This window comes from Catharus ustulatus, chromosome 2, assembly GCF_009819885.2.
Source record: "Catharus ustulatus isolate bCatUst1 chromosome 2, bCatUst1.pri.v2, whole genome shotgun sequence".
Taxonomy (NCBI): Eukaryota; Metazoa; Chordata; class Aves; order Passeriformes; family Turdidae; genus Catharus; species Catharus ustulatus.
The window spans coordinates 119,158,049-119,183,520 of NC_046222.1; the positions used below are offsets into that span (position 1 = coordinate 119,158,049).

At 41.8% G+C, this 25,472-nt stretch overlaps 1 protein-coding gene across 2 annotated transcripts in view; it reads left to right on the forward strand.

The window, feature by feature from the left end:
- The first annotated feature begins 523 nt into the window (after positions 1-523).
- Positions 524-25,472, forward strand: part of LOC117010461 (heat shock transcription factor 2 binding protein) — a 31,378-nt gene continuing 6,429 nt past the window's right edge. The window contains exons 1-8 of one of the 2 annotated variants that reach the window (XM_033084963.1): positions 524-607; positions 2,614-2,764; positions 8,045-8,148; positions 11,857-12,006; positions 15,800-15,938; positions 17,236-17,353; positions 21,727-21,830; positions 23,257-23,593. In XM_033084963.1, coding sequence (XP_032940854.1) covers positions 572-607; positions 2,614-2,764; positions 8,045-8,148; positions 11,857-12,006; positions 15,800-15,938; positions 17,236-17,353; positions 21,727-21,830; positions 23,257-23,264 — 810 coding nt within the window. In that variant the 5' untranslated portion in view covers positions 524-571 and the 3' untranslated portion in view covers positions 23,265-23,593. Of the gene's footprint in view, positions 608-2,613; positions 2,765-8,044; positions 8,149-11,856; positions 12,007-15,799; positions 15,939-17,235; positions 17,354-21,726; positions 21,831-23,256; positions 23,594-25,472 lie in introns of those variants that run through there. The other variant, XM_033084956.1, reaches the window with a different exon arrangement.

Below are 25,472 nucleotides of genomic sequence, written 5' to 3' on the forward strand. Positions count from 1 at the left end.
GCTCGTTGTGACCCAAGTGCAGGGTGCAGCAGCTGAACCTCACACCACCGGCCTCGGTGCTTCCATTCATCCTGCCAGATGCCCCTGCAGATCCTCCCTGCCCTCAGCACATCCTCAGCATTCCCTCCCAACTTGGTGTCACCACCTGGAGCCTCCAGCCCCAGCGGCACCGCAGCAGGGCCGGGCTGCGGCTCCCCACAACCCTGCCTTGCTCTGGCCGCCTCCGGCAGCCCGGTATCGTCCCGGCATTGCCACGGTGTAATCCCGGTGTTATCCCGTTATTGTCCCGGTGCTATCCCAGTGTTTTCCCGGTATTGTCCCGGTGCTATCCCAGTGTTTTCCCGGTGTTGTCCCGGGGCCGCTCGGGGCGGGGCTGGAGGCGGAGCCAGATGCACAAACCACGCCTAGACCACGCCCACGAAGGCACCCATCCAATCAGAGCCGGCGTGGCCGCAGGGGGCGTGGCCATCGCTATTTCCCTCCCGCCCTCACGCCCTCTCTCCGTCCCCCCGTCCCTCTCGACGCCGCTGTCGTCGGTGTCGCCTCTGTCGCCTCTGTCGCCGCTGTCGCGATGTGGCGCAGCGCCGGCCTCGCTGGCGACGCGCAGGTATCGCGAGCGGCTCGGGGCCGGCTCTGAGGCCCGGCCCGGCCCGGGGAGTCCATGGGGGCGTGGTGCCCTGAGGAGCAGAAGGAGCCGGGAGTTGTGTGGTGGTCCTGGGCCTCATGGGCCCTGAGGGGGCGATGGCGGGGGCGCAGGTGGAGGGAGCGAGGTGGGGCTGTAGAGCTGGGGCTGGTGGGGAAAGGGCTGGCAGTGATTCCTTGCTGGGTGCTCTGCCCTGTTGGCCCCTCCCGGCTGGCAGGGAAGGGATTCCCTTCGCTGGGCTCACACCAGGCAGGACCTGAGCTCTGAGTGACTCCACCCCTGTGAAAAAAATCAAATTTCCTACCTCCAGGCACCTGCTGTTACTGTAAGGACTGGACAGAAAACTCCTGTTCTCTGCCTGTATTTGCCATTAACATACTCTTGTGCTGCAGACAGATGTGGAGAAGCTGCTTAAACAAAAAATAAAACTTGTCTGCTGTAACTGCAGCGCTGCAAAGACCTGTGCTTACAGTGGGAACTACAAATGAGAATTTTCTCCTTACTGCATATTGCATATCTCCACACCAGTGATTCACAGTGTAGTTTGAGTTCAGCTTCTAGTGAACAGGGATATTTTTATGCACTAAATTTTGCTCTGTAAGTCTGAGCAATACTGAATTCTCTGTCATTCGTGGTTGCTGACATGCATTCCTCTAAAGATTCCTTTCCCATGTGTTTGTTCCATGCTTTCTTGAGACCTAGATGAGTGAGTTTTTCTGGGATCATGTTGTGTGGTGCAGTAAGCACTTCCTAGATGCATCTTAGAGCTTACAGTCCAAATTAAAGCAAAATCTTTCTTCCATACCTTCATTACAGCTCTGAACCTGCAAAGGTGGGACTGACCTGTCCCAAAACTCTCTGAATTTGAAAGACAGCTGTGAAGGAAATAGAGTAGGAAGCAAAACTGAAAGGAAATGCTCCATCTGAAGAAGCAGGGAAGCAGAAAGAATTGTAGGGAATGGGTGGAGAGGATGACATCTATTTGTGTCTGCTCCTGAGAGGACTGTGGGGATGGCACCTTTTGAACCTGTAGGAGATGAGATTTTGGTTTGTTAGCTTCCACCCTCAGGAGTAAGATGTGATACATTAAAAATCTCATTTTGTCAGCACTGTACTCAGTGCAAAGCAATACTAAGACATAACTTTGCTTTCTGAAATCATGTTAAGTGATTGATGTTTTAGTCAAAACATGTTAAAACTTTCTTATTGTTGCTGTGTGTGTATGAACCTTTTTAACATCCAGCAGAGTGCATCTGTATGTACATCAGAAATTGGACTTTATGGGTTTTTTGTACAGAAATTACTCTATAAGTTTAAAATTAACACACATTCTGCTGGAATATTGAATGAAAACTATTTTATAGCTGTAGTTTGGCAGGAGAGGAAGCTAGTAAAAATTTATCTTACGTTGAGATTAAATTATTTACGTGAGATTGGGTCGCAGATGGCTGCAAATAATTTTTGCTCTTAAAAAAAGATAAATGGTTTGAAAACTGTGTGGTTTCCTCCAAAATAGTTGTTGTAATTTGGGACTGAGGATCTTGCAAATGTTTGAATTAATTAAAAAGCTGAGTAATCGTATCCTTTACAACAGTCATGAAACAACAGCTTGGTGTATGCTGCTCACATTTAAAATGTCAGTGGTGATTTTTGCAGTGTTCTCAGAGGCATTGCACATTTGGGTGCACATTCATTTTGGGTGAAAAAACACATGCCGAGAGGTAATACTGTTAACTTTAGGCCACAGTGGCAAAAATTAGGGTTACAGTAAAAAGGTCAACCTCAGAGACTTTTGGGTTTGATTGTTGGATAGTTCTCTTTAAAAAGTTACAAATTTCTGAAATTATATCATAGGAATATTTTTGTCCAAGAAAAGAAATTGAAGCAGAAAAGCACTACAGAACTGTAACAGTGTCTTTGGTTGGTTGTTGGTTTATTTGTTTTTATTTTGCTTTGCTTTTTTATTTCAGAAGGCTGAGACCAAAGAGGAATTTGTAAAAGTTAAAAGGAGGGATTTGGAAAGGCTGACAACTGAAGTTATGCAACTGCGGGATTTCTTACCCAAAATAGTAAATGGAGATATCTTGGGGACATTCCAGAAGCTGGATGCTATTGAATCAAGTGAGTAGCACCATCTTACAAGCTCTTGCAATTTCTGCCAGAGCTGTTTAGAACAAACTGTTGTGCCCCAGAAATAGTTGTAGAGTTTGTGGAGCTATTCCAAATTCAACAGTGTTGTTCAGTAACTGCTTCAGTAAATTAATGTGTTTGTGGTGAAGAAAATTACAGGCTGCCTTAGGAATAATCAGACATGTCAAATTAATCTTTAAAAATATTTTACTGTGGATAAAAACATATATAGTTCAGGTAATAGGGGAAGCTGTATGAGGGAAAAAAAAGTGTTTTCTCTTTGAGAAAAGGCAAAAGCATTTTGTTTTCAAAAGGTCACTGCACAGGAAAAAAACACCTACAAAATAAATAAATAGCAGTGGGTAAAAATTTGAAGGAAGAGTAAGTTTATCTTGTATTTGGCCTGTCTTGTTTTTTAGCTTGTGTGCTTTACTAATTAAAAAATAGATTCTGTGATAAAAGTCCTTTTACTACTGTCCCCAAAGTCCAGTTTTTCAATGTTGGGTTTCTCTGTGCATTATTTTTTTCAAAAATTACCCCACTCCAACATGCCATCGGGTTTGGGTTTGCCATTGAGTTTGCCTGAAAAGACATGGAACAAGCACTGAGACAGATTATAGAGAGTGTGTCTCTTTTAGAATATCAAGTGGTAAACGGGAATTAATTTGCAATAGCCATCTAAGGAAGAGCAAGCTGGGGGCTCAAGGCCTGTGTCTGGCAATGTAATACATTGGGGCAGAGCATCCAGTGATCCACTCTTGGGAAGATTGTTCCATAGCACCAGCAGTGAACAGGATCTGGAATTCTCTTTCTGCTCTTGCAAGGCATCAAGATTGCACAACATCCAGTTGTGTTAAGTGTTCAAGATCCTCAATTAGTTGTTACCTACTTGTCTTGAGATTCGTCTCACTGATCCTTCTTACATTCCTTGTGCCAGGCATCGAGGAGATGCTGTTGGAGCCATCCAGAGCAGGCTCATGGCATCAACATGGGGATTTAAAGGCTCCTTGAAATGTTCTGCTGGCTGCCCAGCATTCTCTGGGTCCTCTAGGGCAGGACCTGAAGCTGAGTCAGACTTTGAATTCTCGTGAGTCTTTCTCCACAGTGGAGATTTCTCTTGCAGGTAATGAGGTTGTTAGAATATTTATTCAGCTCTGGCCATCATGTGCCTCTACAGCTGGATGAGTCAAGTGGAGATTTTTGCTGCTCCAGTCTTCCCCTACCTCTGCAGTATGAAGTAAGGCAGACTGAAAGGAGGCTTTGGAGCATCCAAATTGCTAAAGGTTGGACATCATAGGGGCACAAGCAGCCCTCACTCTCAGAATGGTGCTGTTTGCTACATCCAGCCTCTTGGTGTGGCATGTGAAGCCCCAGGAGTTCTGGCAGCTCCTAGAGATGTTTTTTCATGTTCTTATAGAAGCCTACTGTGTGATTTGTACATCTCCAGACATCCCTCAGCTGTTGCAGTTTTCTGGGTACTGTTGAAGTGTCTCTTGATCCTCAAGTAGTGCAGATTACAGTCAGAGACTTGCAACACCTCTGGCCCATTCAGTTGTGAGACTGATGGTGTCTTGAACACTGCTGGGTGTAGGTCAATAGACACCCATTTCCTGGCTTCCCAGGGGTGATGTCTGAGATCTCAGCTGGCAACACTCAGTGCAGCCAACACCTACTTTTCTGGCTGCTGTCAGGGTCTTCATAAAGATTTTTGCCAGAGTAACTGTTCATTTCAAAAAGAGGGTTCTGTTTTGTTCTTATTACCTTTCTCACAGGAAGAGTGCTTGGCTCCAGTAGTCTTAGAAGTACAGCTCCAGCAATTTTTCTGTATCATTATGGTTATGTTCAGTGCAACTTGCACCACTTGGGAAGTGTTAAAAATAGCATTTAACTTTGATCTAGCATTTGGATCAGTAGAGTTGGAATTCCATCACTTGTACTCATATTTGAATACAATCAATGAGCATATTGTACTCAGTTCTCCACCTCCCAGAGCTTTGAGATTAGATCTCTGATCCAGAAAATCTCCTGGTATGTTCCTGTGGATGAGAACGAGTCTGCCTCATCTGAAATGGGAGCCTTCCCCTTCTCTTTCCCCTTCTCTTTCCCCTTCTCTTTCCCCTTCTCTTTCCCCTTCTCTTTCCCCTTTCTCCTTTCCCCTTCTCTTTCCCCTTCTCTTTTCCCCTTCTCTTCCCCTTCTCTTTCCCCTTCTCTTTCCCTTCTCTTTCCCCTTCTCTTTCCCTTCTCTTTCCCCTTCTCTTTTCCCCTTCTCTTTACCCTTCTCTTTTCCCCTTCTCTTTCCCCTTCTCTTTCCCCTTCTCTTTCCCCTTCTCTTTCCCCTTCTCTTTCCCTTCTCTTTCCCCTTCTCTTTCCCCTTCTCTTTCCCCTTCTCTTTCCCCTTCTCTTTCCCCTTCTCTTTCCCCTTCTCTTTCCCCTTCTCTTTCCCCTTCTCTTTCCCCTTCTCTTTCCCCTTCTCCTTTCCCCTTCTCTTTCCCCTTCTCCCTTTCTCCCTTCTCTTTCCCCTTCTCTTTCCCCTTCTCTTTCCCCTTCTCTTTCCCCTTCTCTTTCCCCTTCTCTTTCCCCTTCTCTTTCCCCTTCTCTTTCCCCTTCTCTTTCCCCTTCTCTTTCCCCTTCTCTTTCCCCTTCTCTTTCCCCTTCTCTTTCCCCTTCTCTTTCCCCTTCTCTTTCCCCTTCTCTTTCCCCTTCTCTTTCCCCTTCTCTTTCCCCTTCTCTTTCCCCTTCTCTTTCCCCTTCTCTTTCCCCTTCTCTTTCCCCTTCTCTTTCCCCTTCTCTTTCCCCTTCTCTTTCCCCTTCTCTTTCCCCTTCTCTTTCCCCTTCTCTTTCCCCTTCTCTTTCCCCTTCTCTTTCCCCTTCTCTTTCCCCTTCTCTTTCCCCTTCTCTTTCCCCTTCTCTTTCCCCTTCTCTTTCCCCTTCTCTTTCCCCTTCTCTTTCCCCTTCTCTTTCCCCTTCTCTTTCCCCTTCTCTTTCCCCTTCTCTTTCCCCTTCTCTTTCCCCTTCTCTTTCCCCTTCTCTTTCCCCTTCTCTTTCCCCTTCTCTTTCCCCTTCTCTTTCCCCTTCTCTTTCCCCTTCTCTTTCCCCTTCTCTTTCCCCTTCTCTTTCCCCTTCTCTTTCCCCTTCTCTTTCCCCTTCTCTTCCGTTCTCTTTCCCCTTCTCTTTCCCCTTCTCTTTCCCCTTCTCTTTCCCCTTCTCTTTCCCCTTCTCTTTCCCCTTCTCTTTCCCCTTCTCTTTCCCCTTCTCTTTCCCCTTCTCTTTCCCCTTCTCTTTCCCCTTCTCTTTCCCCTTCTCTTTCCCCTTCTCTTTCCCCTTCTCTTTCCCCTTCTCTTTCCCCTTCTCTTTCCCCTTCTCTTTCCCCTTCTCTTTCCCCTTCTCTTTCCCCTTCTCTTCCCCTTCTCTTTCCCCTTCTCTTTCCCCTTCTCTTTCCCCTTCTCTTTCCCCTTCTCTTTCCCCTTCTCTTTCCCCTTCTCTTTCCCCTTCTCTTTCCCCTTCTCTTTCCCCTTCTCTTTCCCCTTCTCTTTCCCCTTCTCTTTCCCCTTCTCTTTCCCCTTCTCTTTCCCCTTCTCTTTCCCCTTCTCTTTCCCCTTCTCTTTCCCCTTCTCTTTCCCCTTCTCTTTCCCCTTCTCTTTCCCCTTCTCTTTCCCCTTCTCTTTCCCCTTCTCCAGTCAGCTTCTTAGGACTCACATCCACATACTCAGAAGTGCATGAGACTGAATTTTCTTCACTTGACAGAAGGGAAGTTTCTTGCCACTGACCAGAGTTATCCTCAAAAACTCAATGAATCCATTCTTCCCTTCATTCTTTTCCTTTGGGCTGCAGGTTGAAAAGGAGTGAGTTGCTCAGAGAGCATGTCCTGGCACACAGATATTTCTCAGCTGAACCCTTGCCTTGCCTCTTTGCTTTCTGCTAAAAAGTGTTGCTGGCTTGGAATCACACAGAGTGGGAATGTGTTCAACCTCTTCACAGAAATCAACCACAGCTTTTCTCCTTTTGTACAGGCTACTCAAAGCAATGTGTGACTATTTAAGATGATAAACCTCTCAATTAGGACCAAAACAGGAAGGTATTTCTTTTCAAATCAGGTAGAATTACAAAGTAGAATGCCAGAAGCCAAGTCCATTGTTTAATAAGAACATATTTGGATAATTTTAAATGATGTTACTTTTTATGATAGAATTTGATATGCTTTTTGGTAATTACATTAAAAAATACTGTCACATGTTAGGGGAAGTATTTCAAGTGTGTTAAGCCATAGACCGAACTGTCATGTTCAAGGGTGGTGTTTGAAGTGGGATGTAATTTATTTTTTTTTAACTAACCAAGGTTACAGTAGATGTTGTTTGGATTTTACTTTTTGGAACTACTTAAACATGTTTCTTTTCTTCAGTATAAATACTAAGAATCCAAGATCTGGTTGTTTAAAGTAAAATACAATATACAGCTATATTGTATTTTATTTTAAAAAAAGTAAAACGAACTGAACTGTCTTTCAAAGAGAATTTTTTTTTAAGAGGCAACATGCTGATGAAATGGAATACTTTAAACTTGATTTCTGTTCACTAAAATAAAGTGCCTAAATTAGAATGAGTTTCTGATAACATAAAAAAATTGATAACATCAGAAATTAATTTTATAAGGGAATCATAAAATTTGCTTGTAACTGACAATGTTTACATATTTTGCAATCATAAAATCACAGAATGTGGTGGGTTGAAAGGGATCTTAAAGGTCATCCAGTTCTAGCCCCATTACTGTGGCCAGGGACAACTTTCACTAGCCCAGGTTGCTTCTACTACTTTATAAACATTGTTTAAAATTATTTGGAATAGTTGCTTTTCATTCTTGCTATCCATGTAAGTTACAAATTGTAGATTGAAGCACTCACTTTTGACTACTGTTGATATTTTTCTTATGTTTTTAATAAAGTCACTGACTTAGGTGAAATTTCACTCACGGAGTTTTCATGGAAAACAACATGCAAACAAAATAGAAAACTGAGTAAAGTTTCAAAAATCTTCTCAGCCCCCAGTGTTTAACAGCTAGATGTGATTCCTTTAAATCAGATGTGTTGTTTGCTTTCTCAGAGCCGCTGCCACACAGCAAATTGTGAGATTCCCGTTTAGCCACAGGGAGGTGATCTCGCACAAGCAAACGGCTGAGGCACCTCTGTAAAGTCGCACTTGGTGGATTCTCTTTGCTTTAGTGCAGGCCCGATGACCATCATGTGTTCTTTCTTTTATCTGGTTTATCCTGTCACAGACCTGGAGAAGAAGGAGGAGGAAATAGAGCAGCTGAGAATGGATTGTGAGCACTTCAGAGCCCGTCTGGAAACGGCCCAGGCAGATTGCATGAGAGAGAAGAAGGTAGATCTGCTGCCAGGATATTGATATCTGTGTGATTGAATTTTAATAACAAAAACAGTAATGGCAAAATTTTCATTTCCATGTCACAAAATGAACCCTCAGTTTCAGAAACAATTTGGGATTTCTATCCCAAATAGTCATGCATATCCATATTAACATGACAAAGTAGAAGATTGTGATTGGGAAGATTGTGGCATAGCTGGAATCAAAAGGTCCTTCACAGAATCAGTTCTTGTGAATTTGACATTGCTATAACATATTTGCAAAGAGGACAATAGAAGATAGTTTAAGCAGTGGGATGTGCAGAAGGAAAGCAGCCTCTCTTGGTTTGCTGTGTACCTTTGTTTAGTGTTAATAGTCTTTCTCAAAGCACCTATTGATCCAATTGCCATGTACAGCTGAGAATCAAAGAGCAATTTCAGGGCTGCTCTTGCTCTGTCAATATTGTATTTAGTGATTATGAGAGGGGGTATTCTTAACAATTAAGGAATAGCAAAGACACTGACTTCTCAGACTGTGAAGCCATGTGGGTTCAAATGAGTCTCTGTGAGAATCAGTGGTGATTACTTGCTGCAAAATTTCATTTCCTTGGAGCCATCTTCAGTAGCCAGCAATGGAGGTTGTACAGCTGGCATTTGCCAGCCTTGTGATTGCACAAGGACAGATGAACCACAAAAGTTACTTCATTTTTGAGAAGGGAATAATGAAGAGTTCAGAAATGCACTTTCAGTGCACATCTGCCTATATGATACACTGTGGAATGAAGTTTGGTGTGATGGAATAGTTGTCAGTCTGGATATTCCTTGTTTCAAAATAAATATCTTCTGGGATGCATGTTGCAGTTCAGCAATAGGTACAGAGTTCATTTTGCTGTGCACTGAGGTCTTCACTTGCAGGATAAAATCCCTGTAAAATTGAATGCTGCTGCTTTAGATATTAACAAAGCAAGTCCCACCCATGGTTCTTGTTAATAGTACAAAATAAAGTGCAGGTGCTTTGGGTTTGATTTCTTTTGGATGAGTTTTACTTGAAGCATGGGTAGTTTCCTAGGAGCAGTTGTTTTGGTATTTTGGTGTTTCAAGGCTCTTTTCTTCGTGTCTTTGCTGTTGTGCAGTGTGTGGCAGTTCCCTGACTGGGTTCTGTTAAATGCCAGGAAGGAGTATCTCAGTGCACTGTGCTCATGATGTTGTGAAGTCCTTCAGCTCTTCAGGATACAACAAGATGATGTGTGTATATGAGTGATTTTTGTCCCTGCTAATCACTTTACTGGTGTTTTTCATTTAGTTGCTGTTCTGCTCTAGCCATCCTTGCATGGAGTTTCTGAATTTATGTTCTGAAGGAGAAGAAAATTATTCACTGAAACAAACATGGAATAAATGCATTTCTGGTTGAGCAGTGTCCTTTTCTGAGGCCATCATAAATCAACATTTTGCATTCCAAATTCTCTGTGCAGAGCTGTATCCCTGATTAGGGCATTGCTGTGCTTTCTGAACCTGAGCAAAACTTGAAGTGCACATGTTATTCTTGGCTAATGGCTCCTTTGTCTGTCTTTTTGCAGTTCCATACTTGGGCACTGCTGTGTTCTTGTGCCTTGACCTTTTCCTGAAGATGGTGGTGTTGCATAGCACAGGGATTGCTGGGTGATGTGAGCTCTTAGGAGTGTTGCTTCCAGCCAGGTTATTTGCTTTTGCAGGCTCTGTTTATTTTCCTGGCTCTTGCATGTACTATTTTGTTTTCCTTGCCTCATATCTTTGTTCTGATGTTGCTTTTGATCTATTAAAAAGTCTGGCTTTCTTTTTGCTGGCTTTGCATGCTTGTTGGGGGATCTAGGTTTGGTATTACTGGGTTTTATGTCTTACTCAGTATTAGCATCCAAATGCAAATAAAATGTCTTAAAGATAGATTTCCCTAAGACTAGGACAGTGTGGAAAAGACAGGGAGAATATAGGGATTAGGCAGGAAGATGCCTGAGGACATTTTGTGGATGCACATGGTGGCAGAAAAGCTGATGTGCCTGGCAGTGAGTCATGTAAAAGATGGAATTTGGCTAATTTGCTTAAAAACGATCAAAGTATTAAGAAATGAGAGACTTTTCCTGGGAGGTTCTGCCTATGGAATCAGCAGCAAGTGTCAGTCTTTTGCATATATAGATGAGAGAGACTCCAAAGAGTAAATACACACAGAAGTCTACTTGAGAAATGAAACTTGAACTTTACAAATCCTCACCTGCGTGTTCCATCAGCAGCAGTGCAGATCAGGCTGGCAGGTGTGATCAGGAGGCTCAGTAGGTGGCTGGTGACAGAGCACACATAGCTCTGTGCTGGTTGACACCATATTATGGAAATTTTCAGATGAGTTTACATTTCTGTTCTTTACAAACCCTCAACGTGAAGCATTGAGGTGAACCCCAAAACCAACAAGATACTTTAAAGTCTTAATGACAATACATGGTTGAATGTCTTGTTCTGTTTAGTTGCTTTCAAAACTGACATAGGAAGGATTCCTTCTCATTTCCCCATACCTCATCCTGACAGTCAAACACACTGGGAAGGTTGAGCTGAGGAAGGTGTTTTCTGCAGTGAATTTGGAAATATCATGTCTGTAAAATGGGCAGAGTGAGATTCTTCTGTTTTTTGACATTGTGCAATCTGTGATTCTCTCTTCTAATACTTGAATTAATATCATTTTTCTGGACTGGCCTTGGTCCCTGCAGCACAGTCTAATACCAGCCTACCTGGAGTTAGCTGGGAGCCCCCACCCTGAGACAGATGGCAGAATCCCTGCCTTGATCTTGCTCTCTGTGCTGGCTCTAAACTGAGAAGTGCAGCAGTTTTGCTGCTCCTGTGGCAGCTGGTAGGAAGAGACCCAGAATCCTGCCCAATTCTGTGATATTCTTCCAGCCACCTTCCCATGTTACTGGAAAAAGGTACTGCCAAGTGGAAGTTGTGCTCTGGTTCTGTAGGGTTGATCTGTTCTCTCTTTATTCTTTGTGACAAGAACCACTTAGCAGCTCACTTATGTGATCACAGAATCATTGTGTCACAGAATAGGTTGGAAGAGATCTTGGAGCTGTGTTACCTCTTTCCAACCCCACTACTGTGGGCAGAGACAACTCTCACTAGACCAGGTTGCTCAGAACCTCATGGATACACAGTGGTGCCTTGGCTTTTCCCAGACTTCAAACCTTAGGTGTGTTTTCTGGGGGCTCTGTCTTTGCCATTGCTGTTCAGGACTGTGCCAACAGGAAAGAGTTGGAAGAGACAACAGCAGTATTTATCCCAAATATCCAGCAAATGTCCCATGTTGGCTAGAGCAGAAGCCTGTCTTGAAAAAGAAAACAGCCTCCCCTCCTGTGAGATGTTTCCTGTATCTTTTGGAAGGTGTCAGGGAAGGCTGGCCCCTGCTGCTGAAATCCCCTCTCTCTTGCAGAGACATGGAGCTGTTTGCTCAGCAGATGTCTCCTATCAGGCTTCTCCAGGTGCCACTCCGTCTCGGTGGGTCGCTTGGTTTGACCTCGTGGACAGTTTCTGGTTCCTGTCAGCCTGCACTACTTAGAGACAGCTCAGGAGAAGGAATGAGTCTGCAACTGCTCTGGGTTACCCTCCATTTCAGAAATGGCCATGATTGTGTTTCTTGTTCTGTCCCTTAGCCTAGAAACTTGGTGTGGGAGACGTGAAGTGCAACCAAAATTTCCTTACGCTGTTCCAGGAGAAACTGGACCTGCGGCAGCAGCTGAACGAGGCCAAGCAGCAGCTCCTGCAGCAGGCAGAGTATTGCACAGAGATGGGAGCAGCAGTGTGCACCTTGCTCTGGGGGGTATCCAGCAATGAGGAGGCTGTGAAATCCATTCTAGGAGGAGTAAGTATGGCAGCTGAATACTGGCTCCTGGGAATGCTCTCAGGCCTTTGAAACAAGGAGCTTTAAAGTAAGGGCCTGGCTGTGGAACACACTTTAAGGATGTATTTCAGAAACTGGACAGCAAAAATGTTTTCTGTTGGCACATTCTTTGGGAACCATCTATTTTTGTTTAAGAAGGGTGTGAGCTGTGAAGTGTTATGAATAAATGCAGTAATTGTTTCTTGTGGTACCAAGTGGGGTTATCAGTTTTCCACCACACACCGCTGAACTGGAAGTAGGGCTACAGTAAGCACAATGTAACGTCTTCACAAGCTAACAGGAGAGAATAGTTCCTGGGCACATGCAGGAGTTTCCATGCCTTAATATATAAATTACTCTTGGAAATTTAGAGATCCTCACTGCTCATGGATCATATTAAATCATCAATATTAAACATGGGCAAGTAGACTGTTTGGAAAAAAAAACCCAATAACAAACCACAAAACCAGAACAACAACAGTTAGTGGCAATGGTAATATTGCAACTATCACAATTTCAATGCTAAGTGCAGCTGATGGAAATAGGAGAGACTAGGGCAACAGGCATGATAAAAATGATTTTCATTCTTGACACAGCCAACATGAGAAGGAATTGCTGTACTTAATCTGAGTGAACTGATGCCACAGTTTCTTTTGGCTTGATTTTTCAGCAACACGATGAACAACTGAATGAATAGGATTAGTTCATTATAGTAAGTGGTAAACCAATGTGTTTGTGAGAGTTGTTCTAGTTGGGTGTTCTAAAATACAATTACAGCTTTACATTGGGTATTAGAAAACTGTACAGTGATTCCTTATTAGTTATACCTTCTGATGATTCCAAATCAGCAGCAGCAGTTACTAGGAAAAACATCTGTAAAACACTGTATGAAGCAGTTAAAATGCAAAGAGCAAGGCTGATTGCTGAAAGCAGTCTTTAGTATTGTTATTCATTTGAATTAGTTAAAAACAAAACTGTTGCCTGAAGATTTGTTTGAAGGTAAAAAACCCAACTGTGAAGATGCAGTGCTTTGAGGGTTAGGTTGGTTTGAAATGCAAAATACTTCTCTTAGTCATTTCCAGCAATCATTAAAGCCTGTTGAACTGCTGTACTTCTGGTGAAGATCAGAGCAGCATTTGGGGGCATCATTTTCTTGGGATGCTGCACATAACACAGTAAAAAACGTGCCTGGGCTTGCAACAAGATTCCTAGGAAAAGCATAAATGGATTGTGTGGAGTTGTGTCAACCACAGATTGCAACTGGCAGTGAGTCAGGTCATTAAAAGATGATGAAGATTTGTCATACAACATATTTGGTTTGGGTTATTTTGGGACAAGTTGTACAGCTTGTAGCTTCTTTCCTCCTCCCCTGAGAAGGTGCTGTGAAACTAAGGAAATGTATGAGAACATCAAGGGTGCTTTGAAACTGTTGCTGATATTTAAGCACAAGGGGAAGGTGGCATCAATTCAGAATCATGTCATGCTTTATGGAACAATGCCCGAGCTTTTCTCAGTCTTTGAAGCAATACAGAAGTAGGTCTTTCTTCTAGTCCTGTAATGCAAACAGACTGATGTTAGTGTGTCCATAAGGGTTGGGAAAATCACAGCTTAAGCAGCAGATTTGAAATGTGGCACAGGTAGTTCTCAAAGCAGTGGGGGAGAGATGCCTGCTGGTTTTGCCCATGTTCCTAGAAGCACCATGAGAGAGTTTTCAAAGTTTCCTACCTGCATGTACCAAAAAAAGAAGTAAATTAATTCCCATGAGATTGTTTTGGATGTCTTTCAAAAAGCTTCAGCCAGGTATGACAGGCTTCTCATTTGGAAATACAACCTGGAGGCTTGACTTCAGAGCAGCATCAAGGCTTGCTTCAACTTGAGAAATTTTGGATCCTACAAGGTGTTTTGCTACTTCAGTTGTCTGATATGGTGACAAACGACTTTATATTTTGTGGCAGCAATTTTTCATGTTACCTGGAGCTTTCACACAGGAGTTCCACAGACAGCAGAGGGTTCATTGCACCATCTGAGCTCAAGCACCTTAATGGCTGCTTTCAGAACTGTCCTTATCTCAATGTGTGTGGGTGAGACATTCTTCAGTCCCATCAAAATGCCGTCAAGTTCATAAGAGACTGTGCAGAGTGTGCAGTGTTTGCTATTTATAAACCTGATGGGTCTCTGCTGGAGCTCAGCACTAGTTAAGTAGTGGCTGTCTGGAAAGGAGGATCAGCAGAGAGGGGACATCAGTGAAACCTCAAGAGGTTGGCACATAGAAGATTTCTCTTGTTTTCTGTGTTTTCTCTGCAATATACCAACTACTCAGGGTGCTTAGTGCCCTCATGTTCCCATGTGAATGTGTTTTCATAATGGGCTGGGCTCTTCATTTTCTATCACACCCTCTTGCTTCTTGAGCTATAGTCAGTGCTTGTGTTAAAATTGCTAACTTTGAGGAGTGGTGTCCATATAAAAACTACACCCAGCACATGCAGAATTGCACTTATCCTCCTCCTCTTTCTCTGTGATCCCTCCATTCCTGTTGTTCTGCAGCCCCAGCATCATTTGTGAAGATGCTGTGTGTTGTGCCTGCTTTTTGTCCCCTCTTGCTGAAGTCACCCCACAGGAATGGTACATCTTTAATGTGGTGAATGTGCAGCATTGGAAGAATAAATGAATAAATAAATAAATGTTACTGCTAGCTTTGCACATACTGTGAAAGCAGTAATTTTGCAAAAGTGTTAAGTTTTTCAGTCATTTTACAAAATGAATAACAGTTCAGGAATTTCTTGAACTCTCTCATTGGGTCACTGCTGGGAATGACTAAAAGTTTCAGCTGCTTCATGAAACAATTGGAAAAATTATTAAAGACACTGGGAAACCCAGCATTATGGGCTCCCTGCCACACTGTTTTGGTTATGAAAGCCTTCATCTGCTGTATGAAATAGAGTTCAGCAGTGTTTTACTACTCACAATTACCAATAAACAGAAATGGGTCTCTCTGTCCTTTGTGGACTCTGCACCTCAGGGCAGGCTCTGACTGCCCTGAGCTTTGTACCAGGTGCTGCTCCCTCAGCTGAGATACCTCCAAATGGAGCAGGACTACAGCAGAGGAGAAAAAACTGTCCCATAATCACAGCCTATGCTGTTTGTGTGCTCTGCTGTGATTTTTTTTTTTCTTTCATGACATGGTTGACTTAAGTTCAACCTGTGGCCCAGGAGAGACCTCCATTTCCTTTTCCAAAGAACTGCTGCAGAGCCTGTTACTCTCCATGCTGTATTGAGCAATTAATGAGTCCTATTAGGATCCATTTGAATTCTGTTTTTTTTTTTTTTTTTCCCTGGGGACTTCATTGTTTTCTTAGGAATTTCATGTTAAGTCTCTAATCTTCAGCGGATGTTGACAAAAGCTACTGTAGTAGGCCAGGTAAACGTAAAACACCTGATGCAACTGCTGCAAGAAAGAGATAATATTCTTAATTCTGATAATAAGCTTTACTTCTGCTGGTTGATTATATATTATTGTGTGCTTAGGAGATAGATATGCAGTAGCTCAGTATTTTTATGAATAAATGTAGCATTGAGTAGTTTCCTGTTTTCTTCTGAGGTAGTGGTTTCAGATATTAGGGGATCAAACATGTCACTCAGTGAATACCGGCTATTTCTGTAGTTTATTTGAAGTAACTGGATGTTTTAATAATTTGGAAGATTGACCAGTGTTTCTGTAGCATCTAATAATTACAGTTGCTATAGTGTGTGTAATCTTTCTTCTCCATACTTGCAGAGTAAAGCAGTAAAGTTTTTCACAATCACTGCCCAGACCATGGAGAGCTTTGTGAAGTCATTAAGTGAAGACATGAAACAGCAGGATTTGGATTCTGAGGAAAATCAGTTTGTATTAGCTTTGGCAGGGATTGTAACAAGTAAGTTAATGTTGTGTCTCAGAATAGCATTCTACACCTACTGGGAATGTGTATTGCCTCAAAGAGGCTGCAGTGAATACAGCTTTTCAAAGTTAAGTTGTCAATGCTGTTATCTTGGATGACTTTTCTGGTTTTCTAAAGTTCTAGCAAATTTTGTTACTGACACTTCTGTTACAGGCACTTCTGTGCTGCCTGTGACATTGTTAAGGATTAGATGGGTAAGAGCGATTGAGTTCTGAAATTCCCTGTTGTATCCCTCAGCCTGCAGTGAAACAAGGATCATTGTGCCAGTGAACATTGAACAATTTACTTTGTGAGTCACCAGTGATGCCAGCATCTACAAGATTACAAATTGCAGATGGTGCAAGTAGATCAGCCCCAGCTTAAGGCATGGACTGAGGATTTTGAAAGTGCTTAACACTTTTGTTACTGTCACATACCCTGCACCTTCACTGGATAAGAGAAGGTTATAAACCTGACTTCCATACTAAGTATTTATTTTTAGGGCTAGAAAATAAGTAAAAAGCCACATAAGCACATACCTGTTGTAGAATGACTCTGCTTGGTTTGGGAGGCTGTGAGGCATAAGGTTGATGCATCATCTGAAACTCTGTGAAACTGTAACTGTCAAAATTACAGTAAAGACATGATGCAAGATAGATGAAACAGTGGATATTGGTATAAATAAGTGAATCCTGAATGAACAGCTTTTCTAAATGTGGGATTTGTAGCTGTTGGGATGTCAGTAAAGGTAAATAAAATAAAATTATTATGTGATGCATTATGCCTCTGTACTGAGTAGGGGGCAGGTATATAAGGGAAAATAATAAAGGAAAGTCTGCTTTGGAACAGTAGCCTTTGGAAATAATTTTGTCTTTTGGTTTGTGCTTGAATAATGTCACACCTGCAGAGGGTAGGAAAATAACTTTGGAGTAGATGTTCATAAGAGTTTTGAATTGAGTGGTTGTAAAATTCTGCAGTTCTTTAAAGTGGAACCTACAGTGATCAGCTTTGTTTCAGTCACACATTACCTGTGGATGAATACAGCCTTTTGTTTCACAATTTACTGTGTTGCTGTTGAGACACTGAGCATTCTGAGTAAATGCTTTACTTCCCAATGCAGAATTCTGAAGGAGCTTGACCAATTTGTTGTTCAGTATTTGCCATGTAGGTGAATGCAGTCTAAGTTTATATCAATGCCATAGTTCATTCTTCACAGCTGACCTATCTTTTTAGTGAAAATTAGCATGAACTTGTGTTTGAAACATGATTTTTGATGTTTTGTGCTTTCCCACAGACGTGGCTGCGCTGGCGTGTGGCCGTGAGTTCCTGGTGAGTTCCAGTCGGGAGTTACTGGACACAATGATGCATCTCCTGGGAGACATGAAGCCAGGACTCTGTAACAAATTTAAAGTGTATGTTGACTTTTTTTGCCCCTTTCATATGAAATGCATTATCTTGCAGTGCAGCTCAAGTGATGACAGTAGTTTTCCCACTCCCCCATTATTCCTTTCCCATAGAGCAAACAATTTTTGGAAGCTCTTTTCCCAGTAACATTCCTTGCAGATACACAAAGTTTATCCAGGTTTTGTGTCTCTTGGGAAGTCTCTTAAGCACCATTTTAAAGGTGAGCAGGGGTGCCCTCTTGTAGCTTGGGAGGGGGTCATGAGTTTGGTGTGAAATAAGGAAGGTGTGAGGTCAGGTTTTACAACAGAGAAGATGTGGGAAATGTGAACTCATTTTTATTCCCTTAGTGAAGAAAGTGAGTTGCGGATCTGCTAAGAGCAAAAATTAAATAATTTTAGGGTCTGTGGCAGCCAGACTCACCACACCCTTCAGTTTGTAAGAGGCAATGCCTGAAAAGTGACCTTGCAATACAACTTTAAAGGCAAGGCCCTGTTTCACAGTTTCAGCTGCAGCAGAAGTGCTTTTCAGCTGATGGAGAGATTAACAATCATCTTTGTCTTTTGCTCCAAGACCTTACAAGCTGAGGATATATGGCCTTGATTGAGCAAATGACTGTGGCTTAACAAGTGGCTCATCTGCAGAACTGTGGGCACTGGTCCTGTACACCTGGTTCATTTGTTCATGAAGGTGCTTTGAGCCACTCTGGTGGTTTTTTCATAAATACACAATTCATACCACAGGCAGCTGCCACAGCTCAGCTGACACACAGCAGCCCTGTCAGCTACAGTAACCTGACCACATCCAGGCACACATTTAGGCAGGTTGGATGTGATAGTCATGAAATCAGGCTCAGTCTTCACTGGAGAGGTTTTATCTTGCCTAACCTCAGCTGTCACAGAGGGGGATGTTGAGCATTTGCTGACTGACTGGGCTCCCTCCCACAGTCCCTGGGAGGAGATGGTGCTGTCAGGTGATTGCTCATGTGAGGGGGAGCAAGTTGCCCTCTGAAGGTTTTTGCCTTTCCCTGTTGGGTGGTGAGGGGAAGCTGAACTGCCTGTGCTGTAGAGATTGCCTTGATGATTTGAGATCAGTTGTTTACTCTGCTTCCCAAGCACTGGGCTTGAAGGTCAGTGGTAGGGGTTTTTTGATAACATCCCAACTGAAAGAATTGTATGAGAATCTCAGTTTACAAAAGAAAAAGTAATTTGTGCCTTCATGTGTATAAAAATATCAAACCAACCAACCAAAACCAAAAAGCAACCCTGAAAAGAGGATCCATACTGTTTCAGAATCTGTAAATGGGATAAAAATAAAAGAGGACTTTGAGAGGAGGAGAGAAGATGTTCCTACACACACTCTGAATTTCAGGTGGATATGTGTCCATGGGTCTAGATAAACTATTTTTGATCATTTCATATTGTATGAATGTAATTGGATTTAGGGGCTTTCTTGGAGTTTATACATTGGGTTGCTTGTTGTTACACTTCAAAATCTGCCTGCTTTGCAGAAGAATTACCCATGGTGTGGTAAGCTTGGCTGCCAGTACAGCACTGCTGGTAAAATATACCTAGAACAATCCTGTGAGGTGACAGGGAATTCAACAGGGGAAGCTTTGTAGGGTAACAAATGGAGGGAAGCTTGGATGAGACATTGCTCAAGGTGGATGATAAGTGAGAAATATTAGCAATGTTACAATAGTTTGAATGCAGTGCAGTGATGATATTTTCTGATATCCCACAGAACCAACTTTTTTTTTTCCCCTTACTCTGAACTTGCCATTGGATTAAAAAAATTTCTCTATTCTGACATTAGAACAAATACCAAAAAGGACATTTCTTCATGGCCTTGTCAGAGAATGAGGGAGCCTAATTTGCTCAAATGTTTTAGTTCAAAATGTTTCCCCATGTTTGTCTTTCATGTCCATAATTAAAAAAAAAAAAATCCTTTTTTTATGAGCTCTGTATGTGTCTTGTCACTGCTCAGTTTGAAAAACCTGTTACTAACTAACATTAGACTTTTTTCTTATCCTTTTGGGGAGTTTTCCAGTTTGCAGTTCCTCAGCCCAGAAAAGAAGGGTTTTGGGGGGTTGATTGATTTGTATTTAAATTGTTCTTTGCATGTAAGGTTTTTTTTGCTGCTGGTTAACCTTGATCAGCATTTTCATAAGCAGATGTGTCAGAAGAGCTCCCTCTTCTCCTCCCATAGGGAACATAAACCAGGACAAAGTGAAAGACAACTGTGAGATAAGGAAAATGAAGGTTGCCATAAATTTTAGGGCAATTTCAAAGTTAGGTGAAGATGGACTCTGGAGTCATCATAAACAATGTTTGCACATACATTTATATACATATTCATGCAGACAGAAACATTTTTAAAACTGCAACTCACATGAAAATGTTCATTATTGTGGAAATGCAATGTATTTTTCTTAAAGCATCACCATGGAACACCATGGGAGAGCATTAACTTACAATCTGATTAGTTGAAGAAAAAAGTTGACTGTTAATTTTAAATGTTGTGGTTGTCTTTGCTTAGGTCTGAGGTTTTATGATTATTTTCTAGCTTTTCAAAAATATTTTTTATTGGTGTGTGACAAATCAGGGGAAACTGTGAGTCCAATTCTAGTAAGCTGATAAAGAGAGGAAGAAGCTGATGACTCTTTTCTAGTTCTAGCAATCCTGTGTTCTATTTGGGTGAATATATAAACAAAAAAATTACAGGGAGAACCTGTCGCTTACCCCAAAACTGCTGTGATATCCACTGTAGTCTGTGAGTATGGAATAAATAAATCCAAGGCATCAACCTGAGTGCTGAGACTGAAATCTCAGGGATGTCCTTGCCTTTCTGAAATAGCAGATGTGAAAGATTTCAGGTGTTCTTCTCATTGGTGTAGGGTTTGTTCAATGTTTGTAATTGTTACACAGTCAATAAACATTTACATAATTGTTTGTAGCTATAATTAAGTGGTTGAGAATATTCAACTTTGCTTTTGTGGCATTTGAAAGTAACCAGTAAAGAGACATATTTAAACATAATAGTGCATTTTATGTACTAATCCCATGTATTAGCAAGACAAGAAGAGGCTTTAGCTGTGCATTTAGTTCTAGATTTTAAAGAAAGCATTGACAGATACAGTAGTACAAGATGTTAATTAAATTTGACTTGTCTAAGTAGGAAGATTATGAAATGCATAATTAAGACTCACTTCAGATTTTAGAAAAGAACACAAAAAAGTATTGTTTATCCAGTAATCATTTATGTCAGGTTTGCTTTAATAAGCACTTTTGTAATTATTATTGCAAAAATATTTACTAAAATGTGCTGATACTGAAGGTGAAGATGGTTATAAAGGGCCTGGAAATGCTCCTCTATTGTGCCTAGGTGAGTGTGTTTAATTAATTATGCTGTTACATATTAATATGCCACTGCATTGCCTTGTGGGGTAATCCAGCTCTCCAAAAACCTCAGCACTTCCCTGGATCACCACCACCAGTCCCTTTTGTCTGCACAAAGCAAACAAGTGAAATGAAAATACAAACACAGCAGTGCCATTTTACGTCACTTTATTTCTAACTGCAAATGTCAAACAGATTAAGGGTGAAAGACATTCTCAAGAAATGTTAACATTGCCATTATAAGATGATGGTTTATTGATCATTTCCATTCTGGCTGATTATAGGTAGTGCTGTGCTCTTTTGTCAGGGCTTGTTCTGGAAGGCCAGAGCTGCAGGGGCTGTGTGAAAAGCAATGTATAGGTTTTACCAGCTGCAATTTCAGATCCAAAGCACCTCTCCCTGCTTGGCAGTGGCCACTGGTGCAGTAGATTTAATAAATCTGCTCTTTCTTCTTTCTCTTCCTTAATAACTGAGATGATCAAACTCAGAGCACATAAATGACACCTCTTAAAGCTCAGTTTAGCCTGCAGTGGATCACTGCCTTTTCTGCTTTCTGAAGGTGACCACAGAGTGTCCTAAAGCTGCTGGGGGCATAGGAGCTGAAGCCATGAGACCTTGTTTGAGAACTGGAGGTGTGAAGTCCATTTGGAATGATCATTTCCCTTTTGTTTGGACATGGTGGCAGTCCAGTGTCAGGCAGGTTTATCTCAGGCATGAGACAGAGCAGTAGCTAAGCTGGCTCCAGAACAGACAGCATTCCAGCCCCTCCATGAGACTTTACTCTTTTTCCATGTGTTTGGAATATGTGATTTAAAGTAGAAACAAAGGTTGGCACAACATTGCTTATACATAATTAGAGATTTATCTCAAAATATAAATTATTAGCACAGGCTTCTGCATCGGTACATGCTTGAAACAAATGGCAAAAGATGTTGAAGCATGCAAAGAAATCAAAGGCCCTCACATCTCTTTTATTTCATTTCTAGGCTAATGCTAATGTCACTTTACAATGTGAGTATCAACATGAAAGGCTTGAAGTACATCAGTGAAAGTCCAGGTTTTATTCCCCTGCTTTGGTGGCTGTTGAATGGTAAGTTGCTCTAAGAACCTTGCCAACTGTGACTTTCAGGATTCTGTAGATTTGCAGTGGATGTTGCAAATAACAGACCAGAAATTTATATCTGTAACCTGAGTAGCTTTTGACAGAATAAAATATAAAGGGCAGATAGCTGGAGGGAGATGTGCATTTCCCACAAAGTTTTTGGCACTGTATGTAATATTCCATTAATGTAAAATTTAAGGGTGGTAGATTTAAGGAGTACAGAATGGAGAAATTTGATGAAGTGTATTTTAAAAAAGCCACTTGTGTCTTCACATACCAACTTTAAAATAAACCTTAAGGGGAAACTACATATCAGTTCACTACCATTAACAAAAGGAAATGCACACATTTGGGGGGAAGAAGCCAAGTCTGTAACTTCACTGACCCATTGCCAAAGTGTCCCTTTCTGAGGAGAGGCCTTGTGCTTTAATAGAATTTGAGGCTCCAGGTCTGGAGAACTATTCCCAGCTATGCCTTTGGCCAGTGCAGCACTCCAAGGAACGTCAAGGACTCGTGTTGTCACTGTCAAGTACATGGGTGACATCAAAGCTCTGCTCTTTGGGAGGCTTCAAATCCCTGTGCAGGAGCCAGCAGGGATTGACGTTGGACTGGGCTGGCAGCTGCACACACAGCTCCTGAGGGACAGCAGGGGGACAGAGCTGTGACACTGCCCTGCCTGCACTTTTCAAGATTTACGAGATTTTGGTGTGCAGATAGGACTGGGGAGGTTAATTATCCCTTTGTTCTGCTAAAGCCCTGCTAAGGTACAACTGCTTAATACTTAGAGCAGCTGAAATGAGAGATTGCATCTGGTTTTTTCCAGACATTATTTTGATGCTGAATTTTTGAAAAAGCTTTGGTTAGGGTTGGTAAACTGAAAGCTATTTGTATAGCTCATGGTTCCCTTAACTATTTTACAGAAAATGTAACTGCTCAAGCTTTTCATCAAATAATTTCCTGCTGTGGAATGCCACAGGCTCTCTCTTCCAAGGTCTCAGGAAATTAAGTAATTCTTGCAAGGGAAAACACCATTTCTATAGGGGTTTTTAATATATTTTGATAAAAATGGGATCCTCAGAGAACATCAAATACATGGTCTTTTGTTCACTGTGCTTTGAAATTTTACATGTCTTAGTATAGGTTTTCCTTTTAATTTATGTTGGCTAATATACACATAAGCTATTCTAGCGAAAAATACTAACCCAAAAAAACCCTCAAAGAATCCTGTAGATCTCTGTAGTTTTCCAGCATTTAATCTCTCTCTAAATGTCTCTACTTGGAAAATTCAGCGGCTTCCTCCCACTTTTGCTCCTCTTCTGTTTCCCTGACCAGCATCTTCAGGTTCTGCTAGCCATGATTCAGCTCTCAAACACCTGGAGCTGCTACAGTTTAAGGTCCTGTTTTTTTCATGCAGGAGAGTAGAGCACTTCCCTGTGCTGCCAGAGTATCCTGGATGTGCTGCCTGCCTGCAGGAAGCTTCTTCAAAGCCTGTTTTGATTAAGGCTTATGACATGACTCAGCTTTCCAGTTTGGTATGCTTTTATCACCATTCCCACTAAGAGAGGCCCCAGAAATCATCCTCTGATTTTTTTTTTTTGTTTTCAGAGAATCATCCTGTTTGCTTTTCCGTTGCCATTCTACAAGTGTCCATGACCTCTGCCTGTACATCAGGCCCATCTTTCTCCCACTGCCTTGCATGAGCTGATTATTCCATCAAATTCCTTCTCTGAGTTCTTAGTCTCTACCTGTCCTTGTCCTCTGAAGAAGAATGTCCTTCCCATTAAATGAAGAGAGAAAATAATTGACTCAATTGTCTTTATTTCCCTCTGTTGTATCTGAAGCAAGGAGGGATTTGACTCAAGCTGTCTCAGAGCATTTTTGAAGAGACAGAAATGGGCCTCAATGTTGAATACACTGATTGGAAGAGAAAGAAAGGAAAAAGAATCTAATAAGGGTTCCTAATGGAGTAAGAATGTTAGCAGCAAACTATCCTGCTGTCCTTGGGAAATGTGGATGAGCTGGTGTGACTTCATGTTCACTAACAAGAATTCTTAATAGCTCTTTCTGCTGGAGGCTGTACTGATCACAGGAGAAAACCAAATGTTTGACAATTTTTGAAGATAATGCAGGTTTCTGCAGCTTTAACACTTCATGAGGTGGGCTGTCTTTTTCTTCCTTATTTTTCTGCCTTTTTAAAACATTCTGAAAGATGAACACCCTTTAATAACCAACAGTGATCACTGAATCCTCTGAGTAGGTATCAGCTGTGCCTGCCTACACCTTCCCAGCCTGGTGCCAGCACAAAGCACATGAATGATGACTCAGATTCCTGTCCATGGAGCAGCTTGTGGGATCAATGGAGTTCTCCTCTTGTGGAGCACCATTTGTTTGCAGAGCAGCTGTTCCCATTTTGGACAAAACAGGCAGCTTTAGCTTCCTGCATCAGCTGCTGTCCCTGTGTTGGTGTCCTGGCTGAGGGTTTCACATAACTTTCAGATTAAAGAAGCCCTGACCTCAGCCACAGAAAAAGAAGCCTATATCATATTGGGCAGAAATCCACCTGAGATTTGTAATTTTTTTTTTCCATCTAAAGAAGGAATAAGACATCCATTCTGTAACTCCCAAAGAAGTGGATTGGAACATTACTCTGTCAAGGATCTGTTGAAGAATAAGAAGTAACGATCAGCTCAGGTATTAATAATAAAGACTAGATTTAATGTTTTTCATTTCTGATCATGCAGAACATCTGCCAGCAAATGAGTGCTGGAGAAAAGGGGTCTAAGCTCTTCTCTACTTTCTCTGTTTGGCTGAGGTTTTTTGGGCTTCTTAACATTGTGTTTTATTTTGGTTTTTTCCCAGCTTTTCTTTTTTTTGAATACAGTTTAAAAAAATTGTCTCTTTGCATAGTTGAGAAAGCATGGAATTCAGAGACACTTTGTCAGTGACATTTCTTGTCCATAGCTGGCAAATTTCTCCAGGTACTTCATTAAACAAAACACAAAAAGAGGAATAGGACTGATTTCTCTAGGACTAATTTAGATCTTGCCCTTCAGTTTCCTCCACCACAGTTCCATGTGGAAATCCAACCTTGTTTTCCAAATTCTTTGCAAACGATGGTCTCTATTAGAAATGCTTGTATGAAGCACATTCTCACTTTGCTGCCTGCACCCTCAATATTTGCTTTTCATGACTAACTCTGAAGGTTTCTAATGCCTTGCTCTTCTGTCTGAATTCATTATGGCTGTGAGAGCTTTTGAAATTTCAGGTTATTTGCATGGCAGCATGTTATTTTAAAAACATCTGGACAAACAGAACCATCATATTTATAAACTGATGTCTGTATTAAATCAAAATTTGGTTCATAAATCAAAACCAGTCTTTCAAGTGCTCAACAATTTCATCCTCCTGTCACAGAACCATAGAATATACTGAATTGGAAGGGGCTCATCAGGATCGCTGAGTCCAACTCCTGACCCCCAAAAAAATCTCAAGAATCCCACCATGTGCCTGAGAATGTTGTCCAAATGCTCCTTGAACTGTGGCAGGCTTGGGACTGTGACAACTTCCCTGTGTTGCTTATTCTGGTGCCCAGCCACGCTCTGGCTGGAAAACCTTCTGATATCCAGACTA